This window comes from Hippopotamus amphibius, chromosome 10 (assembly GCF_030028045.1).
Source record: "Hippopotamus amphibius kiboko isolate mHipAmp2 chromosome 10, mHipAmp2.hap2, whole genome shotgun sequence".
NCBI classification, from domain to species: domain Eukaryota; kingdom Metazoa; phylum Chordata; class Mammalia; order Artiodactyla; family Hippopotamidae; genus Hippopotamus; species Hippopotamus amphibius.
The window spans coordinates 62,298,137-62,322,472 of NC_080195.1; the positions used below are offsets into that span (position 1 = coordinate 62,298,137).

At 35.0% G+C, this 24,336-nt stretch overlaps 1 protein-coding gene across 7 annotated transcripts in view; it reads right to left on the minus strand.

The window, feature by feature from the left end:
- Positions 1 to 24,336, minus strand: part of DZIP3 (DAZ interacting zinc finger protein 3) — a 103,871-nt gene that overhangs the window by 78,779 nt on the left and 756 nt on the right. For 6 of the 7 annotated variants that reach the window (XR_009047685.1, XM_057696730.1, XM_057696731.1 and 3 more), the window contains exons 2-5: positions 12,979 to 13,080; positions 9,285 to 9,354; positions 6,232 to 6,387; positions 532 to 648 (exon numbers count right to left, since the gene is read on the minus strand). Coding sequence is in view for 6 of the 7 variants with exons in the window: in XM_057696730.1 (XP_057552713.1) it covers positions 532 to 648; positions 6,232 to 6,387; positions 9,285 to 9,354; positions 12,979 to 13,010 (375 nt within the window). In the remaining variant the exon portion in view is untranslated. Of the gene's footprint in view, positions 1 to 531; positions 649 to 6,231; positions 6,388 to 9,284; positions 9,355 to 12,978; positions 13,081 to 14,419; positions 14,483 to 24,336 lie in introns of all 7 variants that reach the window. The other variant, XM_057696727.1, reaches the window with a different exon arrangement.

The window sequence follows — 24,336 nt, forward strand, 5'->3', positions numbered from 1 at the left end:
AGGTCCCACTGTATAGCACAAGGAACCATATTCAATATCCTGAGATAAAACATAATGGAAAAGAATATAAAAAATATAAAGCATATAAAAAAAGAATGTATACATATATAACAGAATCACTTTGCTGCACAGCAGAAATTAACACAACATTGTAAATCAACTATACTTCAATTTTAAAAAAAGAAGTATCAGTAAAAAGAGGAGTTGATTATTAATTAGGAGGAAAGGAAGGAGTAGTTTTTGAAGTTCATGACTCTCCATTTCTAACTGGGAAAGCCCATTTTTACTAGTTCAAGTTTCTCTATTTAAGATGAACAATTTTATGTTAGGAAAGGAAAACAGAATCGGCTCAATAAGGAGACACAGTCATGAGAAAGTACATGAAAGAAATCAATTTATGTGTACCTTTCTCTAGAGGTAAATTGAGGAAAATACAAATTGGCCTACACCTTAAGAGTACACTGATTGTTCTCCCATTGAAAAATGCTGTCCAAGTCCATTACTTCAAATTTTCAAAAAGAAAACACTTACAGTATAATTAGTAGCTTGAATGTTCCTAAGTGCTGTTTCCAGTTGTGTTATTAAGAAGCGTAAAGTCAAAGCAGGAACAATTTCCTCCCCATTCTGGCTATTGGCTGCAACTTCTCTCTGTGGAAAATAATTTGGTTGAAAATTTCCTTAAGTTAGAACAAACATCAACATTTATTTTTATTATACAAATAATACATGCTCATTGTAGAAAATGTAGAGAATAAAGATGATTTTTAAAAAAATCCACATGACCTAGACAAAACTGTTCTCATGTTTAATTGTTTTTAAGTAGTTAGACAAATCATCTTTGCAACTACTTTCTCAAAATACTAAAGCATATTCCTACGCCTGCTAAAGGGTTGGCAATGTCCATTCCTACTTCAGAGGAAAGTCGTAATCCCACTTCATTCTCATACCTTCTATTCTTTAACATAGCTAAAATCTTCCTTCCAGCCCTGAATCTCTGGTAAGCAGGAATGCTGGCTTCAAAAATACCAATACCAGGGCAAACCACCTTCTGCTGCTATCTAATTGGAACCAAGCTAATATATGATTTACTATGTACCATAGTTTGTTATTTACATGGGGGAAATGAAAGGAAGAACTATGTCTTATCTTTGTGTCTATTCCCCAATGCCTTGTACCACAAGTGTTTGGCTTAAATTACATTATTTGTTTAACGGTGTATCATCTTTGTGGGATATTTAATCTACACTTTCTTAACTTGGTTTCCAGTATACGATACTTCCCTGTTTTTCTCCTAGCCTAGATACTTTACTTCAGTCTCCATAACGCTCAATTTAATGAACCTCTTCTCTATCAACACACATTCCCTAGATATAGTAATCCACCATCATCTTTTTTAAATAACATCTACACACTGTTTCCAAATTTATATTTCGAGCTCAGAAGTATCACCTGAATTCCAAACACGTCTATCCAACTATGTACTAAACAATATCTCTTGAATTTGAATAGGTATATAAAACACAACAATGAAGTTCCACCTTTGCCAGTTTAGGTAGTTTCAGAGCAATATTCTCAACGAGAACTAAAAAAGCTGGATTAAAAAAATAAAATTGCTTGGAAAGCTTCCAAGGCACTGAAAATCTCTGAGGCCAAACATGCAATAGAGGAGGAAGGCCCAGAGCCAGGAGTCTGACTTTTGGAGCCACTTTTCTCCTTAAGGCAGTTGACGTATTCAGTTATGGCTGAGAGGCTGAAATGTTAGGCTGAGCTTTCAGCAAAGTTGCAGAGCTAGGGGGAAAATTAGAGTGTATGACATATGAAGGAAGAAGGGCCCTGGTAAATACCTTACTCTAAACCAACCCAGGTAGCCACTGCACGTAGCAGAATTCTGTATTATCCTTTATTTTATATTTATTTATTTATTTATTTTATTTTGTATTTACTGGCTGCATTGGGTCTTTGTTATTGCACGCAGGCTTTCTGTAGTTACAGAGAGGGGGGACTTCTCTTCACTGCAGTGTGCAGGCTTCTTATTGTGGTGGCTTCTCTTGCTGCGGAGCACGGGCTCTAGGTGCATGGGTTTCAGTAGTTGCAGCATGTGAGCTCAGTAGTTGTGGCTCACAGGCTCTAGAGTGCAGGCTCAGTAGTTGTGGCACATGGGTTTAGTTGCTCCACGGCATATGGAATCTTCCCAAACCAGGGCTCAAACCTGTGTCCCTTGCATTGGCAGGCAGATTCTTAATCACTGCACCACCAGGGAAGCCCCTGTACTATCCTTCAGATGACTATAGAATTTAAAAATAATTTTATTGAGTTACAATTAACATATATTTCAGGTGTACAACATAGTGATTTGATATTTTTCTTATGACATCATCACTGCAATAAGACCAGTCACCATACATAATTACACAAACTTGTTATCATTGACTATATTCCCTAGGTATATATTATATCCCCTTGACTTATTTATTTTATAGCTAAGTTTGTACCTCTTAATCCCCTTTAGACAAAATAGATGCCTATGAAATTTGTACTTATGTTTTCAATGTTCATTTATGATTTTGATTATTTTTGCCTTCTCTTTTCTGAACATTCTTACCAGGCATTTACCAATTTTATTGGTCTTTTCAAAAAAATCAAGTTTTGGTTTTACTGACATTTTCTAGTTTGTTTTATTCTATTTCATTAGATTTAGCTGTCTTTATTCTTTGTTTCAACTCTGTTTTTAATTTGCTGTTCTTTCCTTAATCTCTTGAATTTTATGTTTAGATGATTGGTATTCAACCTTGCTTCTTTTTCTACTATATGCATTTCGAGCTATAAATAAGCCTTGCAGCACAGCTTTTATTTAATAACACATATTCTGATATATGTTTTTCATTCAGTTCCAAAATTTATCTAATGTCCAGTGTGCTTTCTTCTTTGATTCCTGGGTTAAGTAGATTAGAGGTATATATCTTAACTTAGGAACAATGGTTTTCTAGTTTATCTATCTGTAACTAATTTCTTTTTTTTTTTAACACATCATTTCTCTTAATTTTTAAAAAATTTATTTATTTATTTATTTATTTATTTATTTATTTATTTATTTATTTATTTTTGGCTGCATTGGGTCTTTTGTTGCTGCTTGCGGGCTTTCTCTAATTGTCGCAAGCAAGGGCTACTCTTCATTGCAATGTGCTGGGGCTTCTCATTTCAGTGGCTTGTTGTGGAGCACAGGCTCTAGGCACACAGGCTTCAGTAATTGCAGCACACAGGCTCAGTAGTTGTGGCTCTCAGGCTCTAGTGCACAGGCTCAGTAGTTGTGGCATACTGGATTATTTGCTCCGAGGCACGTGGGATCTTCCCAGACCAGGGATTGAACCCACGTCCTCTGCATTGGCAGGTGGATTCTTAACCACTGCACCACCAGGGAAGTCCCTGTAACTAATTTCTAAATTAATTGTACAGTTGTTAGAGAACATGCTCTGAACGTTTGATTCTTTGAAATTTGATGAGACTTGCTTTGTGACCTAGTCTACAGTCAATTTTTGTAAGTGTTCTATATGCATTTAAAAAGAATATATATTTTGTCACTGTTGGGTGCAATATTACATATGTATATGTCTGTTATATCAAGTTTGTTAAAGCTCTACTAATTTTGTATTCATGTTCTTTCACTTATTAAGAGAGCTGTGTTAAGATCTCCCACTGGGATTGCTGATTGGTCTGTTTCCCCTTTAGTGTTATCAATTTTTGTTATCTTACACATAACATTTCTGAATGTATTTGAGTCTACTTCTGGAATTTCTCTTCTATCTTCTAGACTTGTCTGTAGAGTCAACAGCAAGTAACACAATCTTTTAATTATTAGAGCTTCACAGTAAGTTTTAACATCAAAGAGGGCAAATTTCCAGCCCTTCTCTCCCACAGGTCTCTTTTGTAATTTTCCTGGCAATTCTTCCCTTAATTTCCAATTTGAACTTTGGAATTAGCTTTTAGTAACAAACAAACAAAAAAACCCTTTTGTGATTTTCACTGGAATTTTATGATGTTTGTAAATTTTAATTTCAGGAAAACTGACATCTCTATCAAATTGTGTCTTCCTACATGTACTGCCTCCCATTCAGGTCTTCTCTATCTTATCTTTAATAGAGTTTTTGAAATTTTTGTTTATTGTTTAAATATACAGTATTGGTTTCTAAACTTAATGTAAAAAATTCAGTGTGGGGGGTACTTGCTAAAATGCAGATTCCCAGACCTATCCCCAAATATTTTGATTCTTTTGGACTAGTATGGTGGTCAGATAGACTCATGTAAGTGGCTTAGGAAAAATTTTGAGAAACACTAGTTTATATCTTGTATGTTTCTTAAGTGTTTTCCTGGGTATTTTATCTTTTTGTTGCTATTATAAACATTTTTCTTTCATTTTTACCTCCTTACTGGCTATTGTTTATACATATAAAGGCTACTGATTTCTATTTCTTATTGCAGTTTCTGGGTGTTTTCCAAAAGATAAGAGGGAAATACTGGTATCATTCCATCAATTTCAAACCAGAATTCATACTTGCGTTAAATTACCTCCGTTACAGTTATAATTGTATATAAAGTCTTCGGATATTTTTAGAGTTTTCTTTTTCTTTTTAACCACAATAGTATTAATTTGTTTCATGGAAATAATTAATGATATATTTTTTCACAGAAAAGGTAAATGTGGCCTTTTCAAGACACCTATGGTATTCTGTCTCCTCTCCCCAATTAAATGTCACAAGGAAGAGCAGATCATTTTCTGTAACTTTGGGAAATTCCATTAATTTACAAACTGATACCCATCTTGTGTTGAAAATTTCACAAATTATTATCTAAAAAAACTATTTGTAAGATGCAAATTGACAATATATTCTCTAGAATATTTATCTCATTAAAAAATCCAGAAGTCTTGTTCTTTTTCTTTATATTTTATGTTTTTGAAAAATCTGTCAGCATTTCACAAATTAAGAAAACAAAAAGCAGTTCCCTCTCCCAAAGTGGCATGTTGTGGGTTATTAGAATTAGAATAAACACTAGACCTTATAGTCAACAGCTTATAAGCTACTAACCCACATTCCTACCATTATTCTTGAAAGGCTAGCATCAACTTTATTTAATTAATAAAAGTCTATAGTGAAAGCTGAAACCAAAGCCCATCACAAAGTGAAGATTTCAAGACCTTAGTGGCACCATTATGGTAAAGAAAGAAAAGGAAGGAAAGAAAGGGAAGGAAGGAAGGAAGGAAGGGAGAAGGAAAGAAAGAAAGAAAAGAAAGGAAGAAAGAAGGAAAAAGAAAGGAAGGAAGCAAGGGAGGGAGGGTGGGAGGAAGGAAGGAAGTAAAAGAAAGAAAGAAAAGAAGAAAGTGTCATTGTAAAATAATAGGAAATACATATATAATAAGAAATACATTTATTGATCTCTGTCCCCAGTTCCTGCCAATATTTGGTCTTTGACTCTGGTTCCACACACAGAGCTCCTAAAACCCTTGGAATTTCCTGGATGACAGGAGTGTCTTTTGCTCTAATGAGGTGACTCTTAGTGGACTCCTGGATGGAGGCTCGGTCACCAGAAAGACCAAGCCATGATTAGAAGCTTGGAACTTTCAGCACCATACCCCAAAGAGGGGAAAGAGGCTGGAAACTGAATTAAGAATTAATCATGCCCATATGACAAAATCTCCATAAAATTTCTAAAAGTATGGGCTTTGGAAAACTTCCAGTTTGCACATGCACATGGCAGGAGAGCAATGCACCCCAACTCCAAAAGAAGAGAAGCTCCTGCACTTGAGACCCTTCCCTGCCCTATGTATCTCTTCATGTGATTGTTCAGCTGTAGTCTTTATCAATCATATCATTTATCATGTAACAAACTGGTAAACATGTTTTCCTGAGTTCTGTGAGCTGTTCTGGCAAATTACTGCACTCAAGAGGGATCATGGGAACCCCAATGTGTAGCCAGCAGTTAGAAGTACTGGGACAACCTAGGACTGGTGATTGGCATCTAAAGTGGGAGCAGTCTTGGACTGGGTCCTTATCTTGTGGGATGTGATGCTTTGTAGGACACCCAGGTAATGCTGGAGAATTAACTGGTGTGGGAATAAACCCACACATCTAGTGTCAGAAGTACTGTGAGTATGGCAGTAGTGTGAGAGTAAAGGAACACAGTGTGTTATATACACAGAGCTATACTTCTGCCCCAAATGTCAGATTATGATCTTACCTGCATAGTTTGGAAGGAAAAATCTTCTTGTAAGAACTTCTTGATGTGAGGAACCACACCTTTTGGTAAAGTATTAATTGCATTCAATAACTTCTTCATTTCTAATAGTAGGTTAACAGGGACAAGATCAGTAGGTGTGTTCTTCTCCTGTTTGTCCTAGAAGACATTATTAAAAATTTACACAATTATACATGTTCTTATTTACTCTGATATTAAAACCAACTAAAATATTATTAAAAGAAAAAAGTGCCTTTACATGCTATACGTAGATCACTTTGACAGACTACAGAAAATCCCAATAAGAATAAGACATTCTCTCTGCTCTCAGGAACTTGCAGCACAGCCAGAAGTTTAAGACTAAAACTCAAGAAGCTTTGATCTAGGGAAGGCCATCAGAAATGAATTTAAAAGTTATAAACAAAGCATAGATTCAAAAATGGGAATAATATCTTTTTTTTTTTTTATGGTGGTGGGATGGGAGAATGATTCCAGGCTTAAATGTGAGTTAAGCCTTAAAAAATGGTTGCCCTTGAGAGAAACATAGCATGTATTGAATTCGTCCAGGTAAGGCACAAAAAAATGCTAATTTAAAATATTAAATAGATTCTTCTACAAAATAATATGAAAACTATATCCAACAGTGCTTTTTACATTACGCGACTAATGCTTCACCTACTAAACAAAGCAATTTGAAAATGAATAGCTGTAATACCTCAAATTATAAATAAATTAGTATAATATAATGACTCTACATACGATCTCAATTCAGTTAGAGCCAAATAAATAATAATAATCTCGGGACTTTAGGAACTGATCCTACAGACTTAATCAAGCTGTAGTTAATGGTTAACCGATAGCTATATAGTCAAATCTTGGATTTTCTATTAACATTAATTGTGAGGAACAGGTGGGCAATAGAAATGAATAAAGGTCCTGGAACAGATGGATGATGGCCTTCCTTCAAACCTTAACAAAATACCATAGTTCTTACACCCTGCTGTAACTATGGGAATATGAATATGTAGCCATTGACCTCTGTATATAAGAACAAAAAGGTTATTACTGCAGAGGCTATGTAGCCATTGAAAACACAAAATAGTCACTGGTATGGGGTGACTTTGACTGCCATGTTTCTAACAGACCTGGAACTACCCCAAACCAGTAAGGTCCACTGCAGGACTACTACTACTACTACTGCTGCTGCTGCTGCTGCTGCTCCTCCTCCTCCTCCTCCTCTCTCCTTTTGGTTTTGAGTTTTAAATTGTGATTCCTTCATCCCCAACACCACCCAACAAATACACCTTACATTTTATGGTACTTCATTATATTCACATCCATAAATGCAGGAAATGTTAACAGTTTGCTAAATCTCAGTAAAGAGTACATAAGTGCTCATTGTATTACTCTTGCAACTTTTCTGTAGGTTTGAAATTTTTCAAAAATTAAAAAAAAAAAACTTCTAAAAAATAACCAAACCTTTACAAAGAATGACCACTGTCAATAGTGCATTCATTTCAAACTAAAGATCAATTCTATAATCAAAAGTCATTGCAGAATCACCTAACACTAATTACCAAATTGATACACAAGTAAGATTATGGCATGAATAAAATTTTCCAACAGGAAATACTATAAGCTTCATGTTTGTTAAATATTATAAATACAATTTTAATTTTTTAAGTTAGTTGTCAAAATAGTTGATGCTCAATCCATTTTTGCAAAACAGATTTAGCATCTAAGCCAAACTCAGGGTAAAGTTTCCCCCTCCTTTCCCCCTGTATTCTTTTTTTTTTTTTAGCTCTTTATTGGAATATAATTGCTTTATACTCTTGCACCAGCTTTTGAGGTACACCAAAGTGAATCAGCTGTATTTATACATATATCCCCATATCCCCTCCCTCCCGCGACTCCCTCCTGCTCTCCCTGTCCTGGCCCTCTAAGGCATCACCCATCATCAAGTTGATCTCCCTTTGTTATACAGCAACTTTCCACTACCTACCTATTTTACAGTTGGTAGTGTATATATGTCTATGCTACTCTCTCACTTCGTCCCAGCTTCCCCTTCTCCCCCCGCCCCCCAACCCCATGTCCTCCAGTCCATTCTCTGCATCTGCATCCTATTCTTGCCCTGTCACTGGATTCATCAGTACCTTTTTTTTTTTTTTAGATTCCGTATATATGAGTTTGCGTACAGTATTTGTTTTTCTCTTTCTGGCTTACTTCACTCTGTATCCCTCTGTATTCTTAATCTGTGTCTAGAAATGGCTTTTCTGGATCCAATCCCTCTGGTCCAAGTATACATTCCTATGTACATGTGCGTATATTGTATTTCCTCTGCAACATTTTTTACAGTGATAACCTCATGCAGGTGAATACTATGGTTATTTTATGCCTGTGTGCTTTTCTCCTCCTAAGTTACTGGATAACCTTTACAAACTTTATTAATAAGTGGACATCAATCATTATATAAAACCATATGGAAAGAAAAGTTGCACTAACAAGAACTTAACAAACAAATACCTCTCATCCATGCTTCACTAAATATAAATACATGCGATATTCACAAATATGTGTCTGTATTTTTTAATCTACCATAAAGTATATTGTCACTGGCAATAAAATCTTTATATTAGTGTATAATTCAGTTATTCATTTCGAACTGAAGGTTCTGACAGTAAAGATGATAAAAACAGGGAAAAGAATTAACTTCAGAAACAACTCAATGAGATGTCTCACTAAAGAAAATTCTCTGTGTATGTTTTATTTCTATGTGTATAGTGTTCATTTTGTTTGAATTTTGCTTTTAAAAGACAAATAAGAGATTTCTTAAAACTGATTGTTGGGATGTTTCTGGGCAAGTCAATTCAATTATCTACTAATTTTAACTTATAGTGAGGATTGGTAAGAATGATAACTTTCAGACACAAATATCAATTATCAAAGAAAGATTTAGTGATGACCACAAAGGTAGGAAAATTTTTGGCAGATGCACTGATTAGATTTAGCATTCTATTCTCATACAACATTAGTTAACTAACTAAATTTTCTCTTACCAGCTGATCAGTTGATTTTTCTACCTTATTCTTGGTTTCTTCCTTAGCCTGCTCCTCCACAGGAAGATCCCTATTTTAAATGAAAAAGCATTATATTCAGAGCATCTCCTTACAAAGAACAATTAAATTATAATAGTAAAGAATCTGATGTGAATTTTTGCCTGAAAGTTTCAAAAGTGTAAACAATATGTACCAAAGACTGGTGATAGTGGTAGGTGTCATATCTCTTTAGGGACTCAAGTTAAAGAAAAGAAATTATGCCGTGCCCTTACTGGATAGTGGCAGAGAGAACAGAAAGCTGATGTAAAAATTTTTTCATCTTTAACAAACACACAATAGACCAAAATAATTGGGAAAATTAACTTTATAGCATTGTTTCTCAATGTAAAGACTTTTTTTCTTTGGTCGAAAGGTTGAAAAGGTTGATGTTTTGATTTGTGTGTGTGTTTATGAAAGTAAGGTTTGGAAAGGATCTTACAGAGATTTTTTTTTTTTTTCAGTTTCCTAGCATTGCAATTGTCCAGTTTTTCAAAATAGCTTTTAAAATTGAGGCAGAATATCATATTTACAAATTATTATTTTTGTAAAAAGGAATAACTTGACAAGTTTTGCGTTTGACATGGGCTTGAAATGTGAACATATGCAGTATTATTTACTGAACTGAAAATTTTATTTATAAAATTGCTTTTACCTATATACAGAACCATGATGCAGGATTCATAATATAAGAACCATAACACAGGGTCATGTATGATTTATATAATCTTCTTAATTCTATATACTAGCAGGTGAGAAACTGAGGTGAGAAATTTATATCAATTGATTGATTTATTCAAAACTGCACTTTGCAAATATTATCCTATTTTACTTCACATTTATGTACTGATTTGACATATAATCATTTATCATCTAATATGTGCTAACTGATTTTCAGGGGAAACTGGGACAGATAAATAGTACAGTATTGTCCACACAGTGAAAGTTTCAACAGAAGACGATTTATACACACAAATAATTATTTCACAATATGAGTCTCAGTGCTCTTTAAAATGTCATGGTAAAGAGAAACCTGTTAACTTTTTTCTTGTGCTTCTAAGCCCCACTCCAGAAACAAACACAAGGAACTGTGTTATTAAGGAATGAAAAATACTGCAGCAGTATTCTGAAGCCTCTCAAAGTTTGAGAAAGTACAAAATGTTCTCAAAACGTATATTCTACTTGCTAACTCCATTTCATGATCATTCACTCCTTAACCCAGTAGTTCTCAGTCCCAGATGCATACTAAAATCACCTGTGAAGCTCTGGAAACATCCAGGTATCCAAACTATTTCAGAGCTTCTTAATCAAAAGTGTGGAACATGAGCTTCTATATTTTCCACAGGTTCCATAAAAAATTTTGATCTGAAAACTTAACTAACATGTTCTTCCTCCTCAACATTAGAATTGCTCTAGCAAAAGTTGCTAATGAAATCATATTTGCTACTACAATAGCTTTGTCTTGGCTCTTCATTTTACCTAGTTTTTCTGCATTATTTAACATTATCCATCATATACTCCAACCCTCCTTAAAAACCTCCACATCCTTTGCTGCTATTGGTTCTTCTCCTAGCCCCTCCAGCTGTCCACTTCTCAGTTTGTACCACTGGCTATCCCTCTTCCTTTCACTCACCTTATTCATTTGTTATTTTAATAATATTTAATATAGAATTGCATACGTTAACACTATCAAACCATGCTCCCCAAGTGTTAGAACAGGAAGGTTCATCAGTGGTCATACATGGCAGCTACTTTATTCTATAGATGGGTAAATTAATGTCCAGAGAGGTCATACACTAGAAAGCAGCAAAGCTAAAACTAAGTGCAAGACTAGTATTTTTCTTTTGCTATTCTACTACTTTTAGCACCTGTGACTTTTTTCTACTGCTGGGAGAAGTTGAAATTTTGGTGTAACAATTTGATATAATAATACCTGAAATACTGAATACATATAGTATACAGTAATCTTCCATTTTCAGCCCTCTTTTTTTCTTAGTACATCTTCTACTTAAATCAATATCATTTATGTCCATGAATAAACACTCTTAGATAGGAATCAGGTCCTTCTTATTCGACTGCCTTACTTTCAAGTGTCTAGACAAACATCGGACACAAAGTAGGCGCTCAAATATTTACTGAATGAGTATATATAAAAAATAAATAAATAAATGAGCAAACTTCCATGAACTCAAATAGCACCCCATTCTAATGATTCACAAGTCTATATATGCAGGCTTAATTGTTCTTTGATGCTACAGCTACACATTTCCATCCACCTATTCAACAATCTCCGTAAGAAAATCTTAGCAATACCTCAATCTGCTCACATCCAAAGCTGAACTCATTATCTGTCCTCTCTTACTTTCTCAATACACATTAAACGTGTCTCCTTTTGTGATCTCCATGTTACCTAATGGTACGTATTTCCTTCCAGTCATTAGAAACCTTCAAACCATCTCTACTACTCTTTTTTTGCCCCTTTTCTCATATTTAAGTAGTCAGAGAATTCTGTTGATTCTAGTTCTATAAATCCCTCCTTTCCTACTATTTACTATTCCTATCAGTATACGCCTTCATTAGCTTCTTCCTGAGCTATTACAAGTATCATATCTTGTCAACCTTCCCGCTATCAACAGAGGTAGTCTTCCCAAAATACAGTGTAAAATTTCATTTATCTTCTTAAAATGTCAATGGCTCTGCACAAAATAAAGTTAAACTCCTTACCAGGAGTCAAAATCCTCCCCAAGAATCTTTTTCTTGCTGTTTCCTCAGCCAAACAACCTCACATCTGCTCTGTTTCTACACCCATCAAAAGCCATCTTTATTCTTTAAAGCTCAGTGCAAATGTCACCTTGTGGAAACCCACTGAAACCCACTCAATAATTACTGTTCCTTTCTATATACAGCCATAGCACTTCTACTATAACACTTATGCATGCATTTTGCCTAAAGATAAAATAACTTTTTATATATCTTCCTACTGTATTATAATTCTCTCTCAGTACATACATTTTTATCTTAGTCTTTATTCCCTAAGCACCATGGAGGTAAGTAAATACTTGTAAAACAACACATTGCTTATTATATGAGATAGTGAAAGGTGGCAAGGAGATCTCCAGTACTAACCTGCTCTTTAGTCTCATATGGGAGAGGTGCAAGCAGGCTGAACTTTCTCTAATTTGAGGGGACAGACTGACGTTTAGCCTAGACCCAGGAGAACCACTCAGTAGAGTCTTCTGTGTTATGCTTAGGTTACCTTCTATAAGATGGGAATAATAATAGTATCCACCTCATAGAGCTGTTATGAAGTTTATATAAGTTAACGTTTGTAAAAGCATTTAAAACAATGCCTGGGAAAAAGTAGTCTATGTAAGTGCTTATTAAATAAATAAAACATTTGTTGAGAATGCCTCAAGTTTGGCAAGCTATGGTACATCTTTCAATTCTTAGCTGTTTAGTCAGGGTGTGGTCCTTAGAGAAATTATCTAAAATTAGATTTTACCCAGTTTACATCCCCCACTAATCAAAATTGCTAAATTGTCTTGAAACATAAGGGTATCTCATTCACACTAGCTTCCCAAAGTTATGTAAAAAAGACAAATGTCATGTCTTCACGATGCAGCAACTGCAGTTGGGTTTTTGTCAACCCATCCCTTACCTTGCAAAAAATCCTTCCTGTAGAGAATCCATGTTGCACGATGTTCTTTTGCAAGTCTTATTCCCAAGCTTGCAGACTGACTTTTACAACTGCTGTTTAAAGCTATAAGGAAAGTAATACTTTTAGTGGGAAGGCAGGAGGATTTCATTCTTTCTTCCCACTATCTAAATAGTACATAATTATCAAAGAAAATTTTGAAACTGCTATAAAACAAAAGCACAGTTTCATCATCCAAACATAAATCACTGTCTATATTTTAACATACTTAATTTTTTCCAAGCATAGGTATATTTTACCAATTTGTAGTCATATTGAATAGGGCATACTCTACACTACCTTTCTCCACTGAACATTATATCAAAAGATTCTTTAATGTTATTTTATACTCCTAGGAAACATTCTCAATGGCTACGTAACAATTGGTTGACTGCGGTTTCCTTGCACATTTCCTTATAGTTGGACATTAAGATTGTTTCCCATTTTTTTCACTGTAAATAATTACTATTGTGATAAACTCCATTGCCTATAAAGCCTCTTCTATATTTATGATTAATTCCCTACAATGCACTATTAGAAACAGAATTCCTAGGTCAAAAGATACAAATATTTTAAGCCTCTAGGTGCATATTGCTAAATGGCTTCCCAAATAGTTTGTAATAATTTATTTCCCAGAGGTATAAGAAGTTTCCTCTTTAACACAATCTTGATAGCACTCATTGTTTTATTTTCTTTTAGTCTAAAAATAACATTTAGCTGCTTTTTCCCAAAATTATATGATTCTCTATCTCCGTTAATAAGAGAGGCGGGATGTGAAGAACTCTTGCATAGTCTCTAGTTCAAGAATCAACGGATGTTGTGGATATTTCCTGAAGGAAAAAAAAATACTGAGGCAAAATAAATGAAAACAAAAGAGGAACAGAGTATTATTAGCGTATCTATCTATTTATATTGCTCTCTATTTATCCCAAGACCAATTCTTCTAAAAGTCATCCCATTTGATCTCTTTTATTGAGAGTTCAAGCCTCCAAACTCCATTGCCCTCTGTTAAGCTGACTGCACTTTCTGATCCCACCGCACATAAGCCCAGGAAGTTTTAGAGTGAAAGTATGTGAAAATTCTGCTTGGTGCTTTGGGGCAAAGAAAGAAATGATGAGAAGAAAGAAAAGAAAGTGGCAACAATAGGATAAGTAAAACACACCTAGAGTGCCTTGCTGCCAAGCATAAGATTGGATAAAGTTTCTCATTTGTTGCCTCTAAACTGCTTATTTATTTCAGTAACTGGGTAGCCAGTTTCTCTAACAGCATATTAATATACACCCATAAACTAGATTGATAGAGGCTGATTACTAAAAGGCAATTTAGTAGATATAATTCTCAAATCAAGAAAATGTTCGACAAGATCACTTGTAAATCACCTATTAAGAATTCAGATTGTACTTACTCAAAGGAACAGTGTTTTAAATGAGGCTGAGTCTCCCAGAAAGTCAGGAAGAGCCAACACCACCTAAAGGGGAAGAAAGAACTACAGGACCTGAACCATCCTAAGCCTTGAAGGCTGAGTATCCCATCATTAACAAACTTAATGAGGAGAGGACACCTCAGTTCCTGGTGTAAAGGCTAAAAGAAGTCCTGACGGAATCATCTGAAAAACAAGTATTCCTGATTATGATTCTATTTTCTGTATTAGACTCACATCAGTCCTCAGTTACACAGAAAGACTTGAGAAACAAGGGTAATTCTCCAACAATTCAATGCTAGCTGATACTTCTTAATCAAAACGCGAATGCAAAGATTCACACACACAGACTTCCACTAAATTCCCTTATTTAAAACAGAGCTTTCTAACACCTCTTAGTTTCTTGCCCATCCCTAATAAACCACTTCTTGCTGTCAGTATTAATATAACTCACCCTTACAGAATCTATTGATAGTTCTCCTAGGTACATTATTTTATTTTGTACTTCTATTTTAAAAACTCAGTATCCAAAGTCATATGCATGTGAAAATTTGCATTCTCTATTCAAATACTGTTGAAATATACAACCTAGAGCCAATAATGAAGCAGAGAGAGGTTGGATAAACCTTGTTATTCTTTCACACTACATCAGATCTGCTTCATTTCTTTAATAAAGCTGTATAGAAAAGGACATGGCTTTGAGAACTGTAGGATTGTGATCAAACTGTTTTTCTTTTATGGTTTCTTTAACCTCCCTGGTTATTTTAATAAAAGTAACAGGCATTATTTCATAGCCAGAGCATACAAACGTATGCCTTTTCCAGACAAAGCAATCCTCTCATTTTCAGAATTTAAAAGCTCAAACATGGATACGCCCCCCTCTGATAAGCTCTCCTTCAGTCAGTAGCTGTTTGCACAGATCACAGTGAGGCCGAAAAGAAAGGAGGAAAATCCTCTAGCAACAAGGCAGAGAGGATGGAAGGCCTCTGCTAAGCTACTCAGAGTTCGGCTTGAAAAAGAAAAGGGTATAAAATTAATCAATAAACCAGAAGGTATTTGGATCCTGAATTAAGAGTTAAGAAAGGCTAATGGCTTTCTTTTTCAGCCTGCTTTAAAATACAACCTGATATGAATCTCTGTGATGAAAGGTTTTCCAAGAGAGGATCATCAACCCCATCATTTTCCAGCAGCTGAGCTGATAAGTGTGGCAAGCCCTACCGGCAACAGCCGCAGCAGCAGCACTTTACAGCCTCTGCTGGCAAGGAACGAGTAAGTGCCTAGCAACAGAAAGGAAGTAGCCAGCCTGAAACGTTACCACTGTAATGTCTGGAAATTATCCAAAGTTCTTACCATTCTAGAAGAGGCTGAAGGAAACCTATAAAATCAGTATTAACATGGGAGAAAGGGTGAATCCAGTTTCCCCTGGTGTAGTCAACAGACTTTCCCCCGTCAGCAGGAAACTAAACTCTGCATTCCTGGAATTGAGAAACTGCTCTTCTATAGGAACTATTTAGGTTCTAGCTGGTTGATCACGGGGCAAGTTAAAGTTCAGTGTCAATTTACGACACACCTTTATCTACCAATCAAAATGATTTTATCTGCAGGCTGTTTAACAGGTTGAAAAATAAGGTATTGCCATCCGTATCTTGAAACAGTAAAATACCTTTCTTACTGCTCCCTCTGAGCTTCCAGTTCCCACTTTTCCTCTTACCTACTGAAATTATAACAAGCTTTTTTTTAACTTATAGTTTTCTTTCCCTACTTTTAAAGCTGTGCATATTCACATCAAAATAGGCACAACTCTTGTTTATAATTTTTTAATCATTCACTTAAACATTTACCTTGTAGCACTCCTGTTACCTCCCTAAACTGTATATTACATAAGTACATTGTCTTTAAATCCACTCAAATGCTCATCTTAAGTCACTGACCAATTTAGAGGCTCTAATTTGCTAACAGTTTACATTTCAATGTCTGGGTGGATGTCCCATGGTCCCATGAATTTTCTACCCTTGTCAGCTCTGGCACTTATAGATCACACAATGCCAGGTGGGAAAAGTGAATTATATCAGTGTAAAAAACAGTAAAAATAAAGTTTGCTTCTCAATGCTACTAGCTTGAAAACAAAATAAAATACTTGGTATTTTTCAGGAGAGGAATACGAGTATTGAGAACTTTTCTTCTGCCAACTAAATCAGGGTTTCTTGGCACTGATGATATTTGGGCTGGATAAATCTTGGTTATGGGAAGCTGTTCTATGCATTTTTAGGATGTTTAGCAACATCCCTAGTATCTAGTAGATGATAGTAGCAACCATCTCCTACCTCTCAGCCCCACTGTGACAACCAAAAATGTCTCCAAACGCTGCCAAAATTCCCCACAGTGGAGAACTACCTAACTAAATGAACAAGTTAAAATGAAAAGGTTAATTAAATGAACAGATTGTTCTCAGCAATAAAAATAGGACCATCCTGTGCTATTATGTCCTAGCTATCATGTATTATATAATCACAACAAATCACTTGTCTACAAGAAAGAGAAATGACAAAGTATCTCATTTAATTTCCGTCAATGTCAAAAGTAAGCTGAAAGGCTGCATAGGATTAGTAGTTAAGAGCATAGAGAAATTGGAGCCAGTCTGCAAGGGTATATGTCAGCATCGACACATGTCAGCTGTGCAACCCTGGGTGGGTTAACATCTCCATGCTTCAGTTTCCTCATCTGAAAAATGGGGATAAAGATGATCCATGCTTCACACAGTTGTCATGAAGAGTAAATGTTTAAAACATGTAATTGAACAGTAGCTGGCACATAGTAAGGACTATGTAAGTGTTCCTATCATCATCTTCATTTAATTTTGTTTAAATTTGTGGCAAAATTAGTTCACTTTTCTTACAATTCTCTACCTTAGAGAAAAGCTATTGTATGAAAAGGAATGGTAATAATGAGACTTAAAAAATTGGGACAAAAACATTTTTCAAATATATCCCATATGGTACAAATTGCAGCTTACATTTGCCATGTTTGGCACTTTGCATTTTTCCCATCAGCACATATTCATCTGCCATATTCTTTATACTGCATGATATGCCATGATATAAATGTATCATTTTACCAGACCACTATTGATAAATACTTTTGTGTCCAGTTTGTGTTTATTTGTGGGGGTTTTTTTTGCTATGATAAACAATGTTGCAATAAACAATCTTGAACATGCAATATGATAAAATTTTTAAAGCTATTTTAAAAAGCTGGATTTACTATTTCAGCACTGAATTAAATGTACTCCAGAAGTTCATGGGTCTGTTAATAAAGCAACCCTGATAATGCTAGTTATCACTTCTGCTAGATTTTATCAAAAGAAGTCCAAAACAATCCTATAGGTTGAGATGTGCAATGTTTTGGCCACATATAAGAAGTTCAGTAACCAGTTCAAGGCTGAAAATAATATGAAGAGGACACTTCCTAGGAATAACTCAAGACACTTTGATGGGAGTTCCTTAGAACCAAAATTTTAACTATTATTGATCTGGCTATGTCTGCTAGCCAAAGCAGCAACAGCCATTCTTGGTGGCTTTGAAAGGGGTAAAGCAGGTGTTCTGTGGCTCTAACACTCTCAAAGTCTATTTCTCACATGTTAGATAGATGCAGGTAAACAAGAAGGGCTAGGGCCATCAGGTTAAACTCAAATAATAACACGTTGAAGTTGTACCATTAGTTTGTTATTAGCTGTGTGAAGAATGGCCAAAATATACTGATTATTTGATTTTCTAATCTTCCATCAATTTCTTTCGTTTTGCATTTGTTTAGGTTCTTGGCAAGGCCTCAAAATGGACATACCTAGACAAGAGAGGTCAAAACATTATTTTCCTCCAAAGAAAAAATATAGTTTGCTTAAATAAACTCCAGGACTGATGGACAATGGACGGAAAATCTTTGCAAAAATTATCAGAAACCAAAGATATTTTCTGCCCCCAAAGATCAGGGTACTCACTGTCTACTTCAGCTCTTGCCATTTAGCAAAGATCACTGCTAGCATTATCTGGCAGCTTATACCAGGAAGCAAGACATCTGTAATGCATACCCAATGTCCCATATTTATAAATCTGCCAATACAGGGAACAACCTTGACAAAATTAGCATCTTGTCTGAAGCAGGTATTTAATTCTCTTCAGATTTATTCAGTCAGTTATTCCTGGACTTACACAAGGAAACCTACTATATATATATATATTAATTTGTTATAAATTTTTGGAATGTATTGCACCTACAAAAAATATACATAGGTTAGAATTTACCTGGAAAAAAACCTCCAAATATTAAACTACCCATCAGTTTCAGGTTATTTACAGGCAGCACTGCCAAAACTCACGCTGTTCAAAAACATAGCTCAGACTGTTGTAAGGACCATATGTTACCCCCAAGCAAATTCTCCAAAAGTGGAATATTTTCAGCAATTTATAAAGATTATGTTGTTATTACAGTTATCAGACAATAATGAAAAAAAAAAAGGAAACGACAGAATGTTAAGACATGACATGTAGAGATGATAATCAAGCAGGGAATGGAGAATACAAGATGAACTTGACTCTCCCACCACCAATGACCCTACCCAAACCCAACCTGATCCTCTGTCAAGGTTAAAGATTTTGGAGAAGTCTCCCATTTTTTTGGATCACATACTAAAGCAGTAAATCTGAAAATGCACTGAAAATATATGAATAGCAATTAATTCATGCTATTCATGCTATTGCAGGTACTACTATAATGTAAAATAAAAAAGAATGAGATTAAAGTAAGTAAAAATAAAAGTTCTAACATTTGTTCTCACACCCTAATAGTCAGTTTCACATATCTCAGGTGTGCATACTCTACTCTGGACAGCCCTGTCTCAGAAAATGACTTCACTGACTTCCCTGGTGTCTCAGTGGTTAACAATTCATCTGCCAATGCAGGGGACACGGTTCGATCCCTGCTCCAGGAAGATACCACATGCCACAGAGCAACTAAGCCCATGCGCCACAACTATTGAGCCTGCGCTTTAGAGCCCGTGAGCCACAACTATTGAGCCCATGTGCTGCAACTACTGAAGCCCACACACCTAGAGCCCATGCTCCGCAACAAGAGAAGCCACGGCAATGAGGAGCCCGCACACCACAACAAAGAGTAGCCCCCACTCACCGCAACTAAAAGAAAACTCGTGCACAGTGAAAAAGACCCAACACAGCCAATAAAATAAATAAATAAATAAATTTAAATAAATAAATAAATTTTAAAAAAAATGAAGCCACTGATCCTCCTGCATACTTTCAAGCCTCTGAAGGCAGAAATAAAGAGGGAACCTGTATGTAGATTAAGACTTCCTTCTCTGTCGATCTAGAGTCTTCCTTTAGAAGTCAAAAGCAGCCCAGATGCTACAGCTAAGATGGATCCCTAGAGACAACAATGGGATCAAGATAGGTCCCTTGTCCTCTGGAAGCTACCTCTCAGTGTTTTTTGTTGGTTCTTCCACAGCTCTCCAACCTCTAAATACTTAAGTACTTTGGAGTTCAGTCTTCTCTATCCTACTCACCCTATGTCATTTAGTCTCCAGGCTTTAAATTTTTATCTCCAGCCTTGATCTCTCCCTTAACTACAAATAATATATTCAGTAGCCCCCTCGACAGCTCCCAGATGTCTAGTAGACACCTCATCATAACTGAAATTGAGCTCAAGATATCTCCCCTTCCCCACAAAACAGCTGAAGCAGAGCCACCCCGCCAAGTCACACCTTGATCAGACTAACTGCAGTCAACCCACAGACCAAGAAATAAATGTTCATGGTTTTAACCACTGAATTTTGAGGTGATTTGTTATGTAACAAATACTGATCGATACTCCACCCTAACTAAAATTGCAATTCTCCATCCTGACTCTGATTTTTCCTATCCCCCTTTCCTGTCTTTTCCTATATAGCACTTATTAGTAACATTCATATATTTTACTTTTCTCTCTCTCGTTTTTTCGTTTTTGTTTTTTTTGCTATATCTCCCATTAAAATAAAAGCTCTACTTGGGTAGACATTTTTTGTCTATTTGCTTCACTGCTATATCCCCAGAACATAGAAACATACCTCCCACAAGCATGCATTAAATATATGGTGGGTAAATGAATTAACAATTAGCCCTGTGTTCACACATCTGATATAATTCCCATATTACAATATTCAGTATTCTACAAACTCTGCACTTTTGTCAAAAATATAGTTCATATCGTCATTATGATTCATCTAACATGACTTAAACCCTGGTCATGAGACGTTAAAATTTTACATTTTACTATTCAACATTGAAGATATGCTCTTTCTAAGTTTTTCCAGAAATAAAGGGGTTTCTCAGCCCTTGAGCTGCAAGCTCCTAAACAAGTTTTAACTCCCTTAAATGTGTTTCCTGAACTATAAATTAGGAAAAAATACCTACATCAAATACAAAGGACAGCAATAAAAATCTACAAAAAAGAGGGATTTCCATTCCTTGATGAAGGAATTGGATACTTAATATTTTGCCTTTAAAAAATATCATGTGTTCCTACAGCATTCTATTTCTCTTGAAAAGTACTTATTCTTGTTTGTCTACTTCTCTAATAGACGCTAAGCTCTTTGAAAAATAACTAGCATTCAGTAAATATTTGATAAATGAATATTAGCATTAAAAAATATTTACCAGACTGATTAAAATAAACACTTTAAGCTACAATGCAGATGCTCACTTTAGCTACTGTCTTTTTAAATTTTTCTGACATGAATAATCTTTAATAAAAAATACAGTGTGGAAATATACTAAGCCTTCACTTTTAAAGAATTATAAAAAAAATAAAAGAAAAACATGTATATGGATGGAATTTTTAAAGATAAAAGTAAAATTAGTGATTCTAAAGAAAAAAAATTAATAAAATCAAAGTTGGTTCTTAAAAAGCTGAATAAAGTAGACAAACTCCTGGAAAGGCCAACTAAGAAAGATAATATTATAATGAAAATGGAAATTTAAATCTACAAAGGAGAGATTAAGAGAATTATTGAACACTGATGCAACTTTACATCAATAAATTTTCAAATTTAAAGAAATAGTTGGCATGCTAAAAATTTTTATTTCCAAAGCGAACTCAAGAAAAGGTAGGAAAAATGATCCGATCAATAACCATATTACAAATTCAAATATTTTCTAAAGACCTACCACTAAATAAACTACCAATCTTGATTTTATACGCCAGCTGTACACAATCTACCAGGATCAGATGATTCCTATGTGATTCTCATTATTCTATAGCACAGAAAAGATGGAAAATTTCCAATTCATTTTTCAAAAGTAATATACAATCCAAATCCCAAAAGAGAGAAGAAAAATTATTTTAAATTCCCCCATACATAAAATCCTGAATAAAATATCTGCAGCATAGCAAATACAAGGTTTGGTATTACTACTTGGACAAATTATTTCACCCCTCTCTCAGTTTTTTCCATCTGTAAAATGAAGATCAGAATAGTATCTAAAGCATGACATTATAAAGATTAAATAGTTAAGCTCTTAGAACAGTGCTTGGCATCTGGCAAATGCTTAATATATGTTAGTTATTATTATCCCAAGAATAAAAGCAATGTACTCCATTAAATTATCATTTTAAAGGGAAAAATAAGATATATAAATATTTCATAACTTTTTTAAGAGACTTTTTGGCAAATCTTTAAATAAAAGTGGTATAAAGGGCAATTGCCTAAATGTTTTAAAGAATATTTATCTCATGCCAATAGCACAAACTATACTAAGTGTTAAAATACTGGTCATTCCCATTCAATTAAGACTATGATGTTCAATGTCATTATGATTATTCCATATTTTAGAGATTACACTAATGAAATAAAGTAAGACAACAAATATTGGAAGGGATGAAATTATTATTTGCAGATGATATATAGCTAGAAAATCTGAGAGGAAGCAAATAAGGAATTTTAGTCAGTAGGCTGGATAAAAGATATACCAAAAATCAGTTTCTCTTTTAACAGTAGCAATAACAAATTAAAAATTTATAGGAGAAAAAAAGAACCCACTCATAGTAACAAAAATTATATAATACCCAGGAATAAATTTAATGAGAATGGTACAAGACTATATACGATAAGCTACATAAAATTTCACTGAACATAAAATACAACCTTAATACTTAAACACTGACTACCTCAGCAGTTTCTGTATCTTCTCTATCACTCAAACTAGAAACTTGGAATCCCTTCTAGTTTCATCCCTCTCCTTACTCTTCACATTTGAAATTATTCACTAAGTCCTACCTATTTTACCTCATATATACTTCTTAAATTCGTCGCCTTTTTTCAATTATCTTGGCTATCCTTTGGAAAGATTCTAGTAAATTAAATATTCTCCCTACTTCTGGTCTTAGCCTCCTCAAAATCACAGCCTGTCCAGCTACAGAGTAATCAATCTAAAACACAAACCTAACTAGATCAGGCCCCAGTTTAAAATCAGAGATCACCACTGATTCAGGATGGAAACCAAACTCAAGGCTAATAAAGCCTTCAGTCATCTGGACCCAGCTTCATTTCCTCCTCCTCCCCTCCTTTCCCCTTTTCTGGGGTCTTAAAATATGGCTCTGTTTCTCATACTAGGATATGCAAGTATCTTTGAGGAAAAATGTCACACCTTCTCACAGCTACCACAGTGGTACATTTACAACAAGTTTTGGTGAAAATTTTTTGAGAAAGACATTAGTTTACATTAAAATGAAGAGATACAAAATTTGTGTGACGGCTGAAGTTAAAATGCAAGATTTCAAAGAAAGATGGCACTTAGAGCAAACACAGCTTTGACCCTTTCCCTGGAGTCAAAATGGGGATAATCATGATGTATTTGTGAAAAATCTGACACAGCAAAACTGTTATCACTGTATTTGCCAAGGAACTAAGATGTAACTAAAACTTGCTGAGAACATAACTATGCCAGGCAAAACTGTTCCAAATTTCTTGTTGATTACCTCATTTTATAATAACCTGACATGACTTCATCTCTACCACTCTCACCCTTGCTCTCTACTTCAGCCATAGCCCCGTCCTTGCTGTTCCTTCCACACAGGGTCAGGCTCCCATTTCAAGGCCTTCGCCCTTGCTATTCTATCTAGAAATCTTTCCCCTTAGAGATCATAGGTCTCTTTTCCAACTCCCTGAAGTGCTGATATTTCCTCAAATGTTGCTTTCTCTATCCTGACCTCCCATTTCCTTTCTTTTTAACCTTTACTCTAGAGGAATAATTCTCTATTTTTTCCTCCATCTCGCTTTCCCTCTTGTGCTGCTTGTTTTTCTTTCTCCTATCAGAATGTAATGGTAGGATTTTTGTTTTATGACAACAGGATTTTTTACTTTATCCCTGGAATCTAGTGCCTAGACCAGTGCCCCGCACATTCTAGGCTCCAATTAATTACTGAATGAGCAACCTTATGGAACAGATATTACTGTTAGTCAAATTTTACTTTATGAAGAGACTGAAGCAGTGAAAATTTGCCTATAGTCACACTGTAAAAGGCAGAGCTAGGATTTGTAAGCAGACAGTCTGGTTTCATCTTCACTACAACTCGACGGTGCCTTTAACTTGTGTGGTGAATGCAAGGTTCCCTGACTGGCAGGTTTAGCCCATTTTATACACTCAATAATCGTTTATAGAATGAATGAATGTATAAATACATTAATTACCCAATAATTTACGCCTCATTATCTTAAACTTTCAATTTAATTAAAAATTTTTGAACATAAAAATAATTCCTGTCTTTAAAAATGTAGTGACGTAGACTTTCTTTGAATTGGCAGAACATGATTTCTGACAAATGGTTTAATTAAAAGGACGTGTACCCTATTCCTAAAA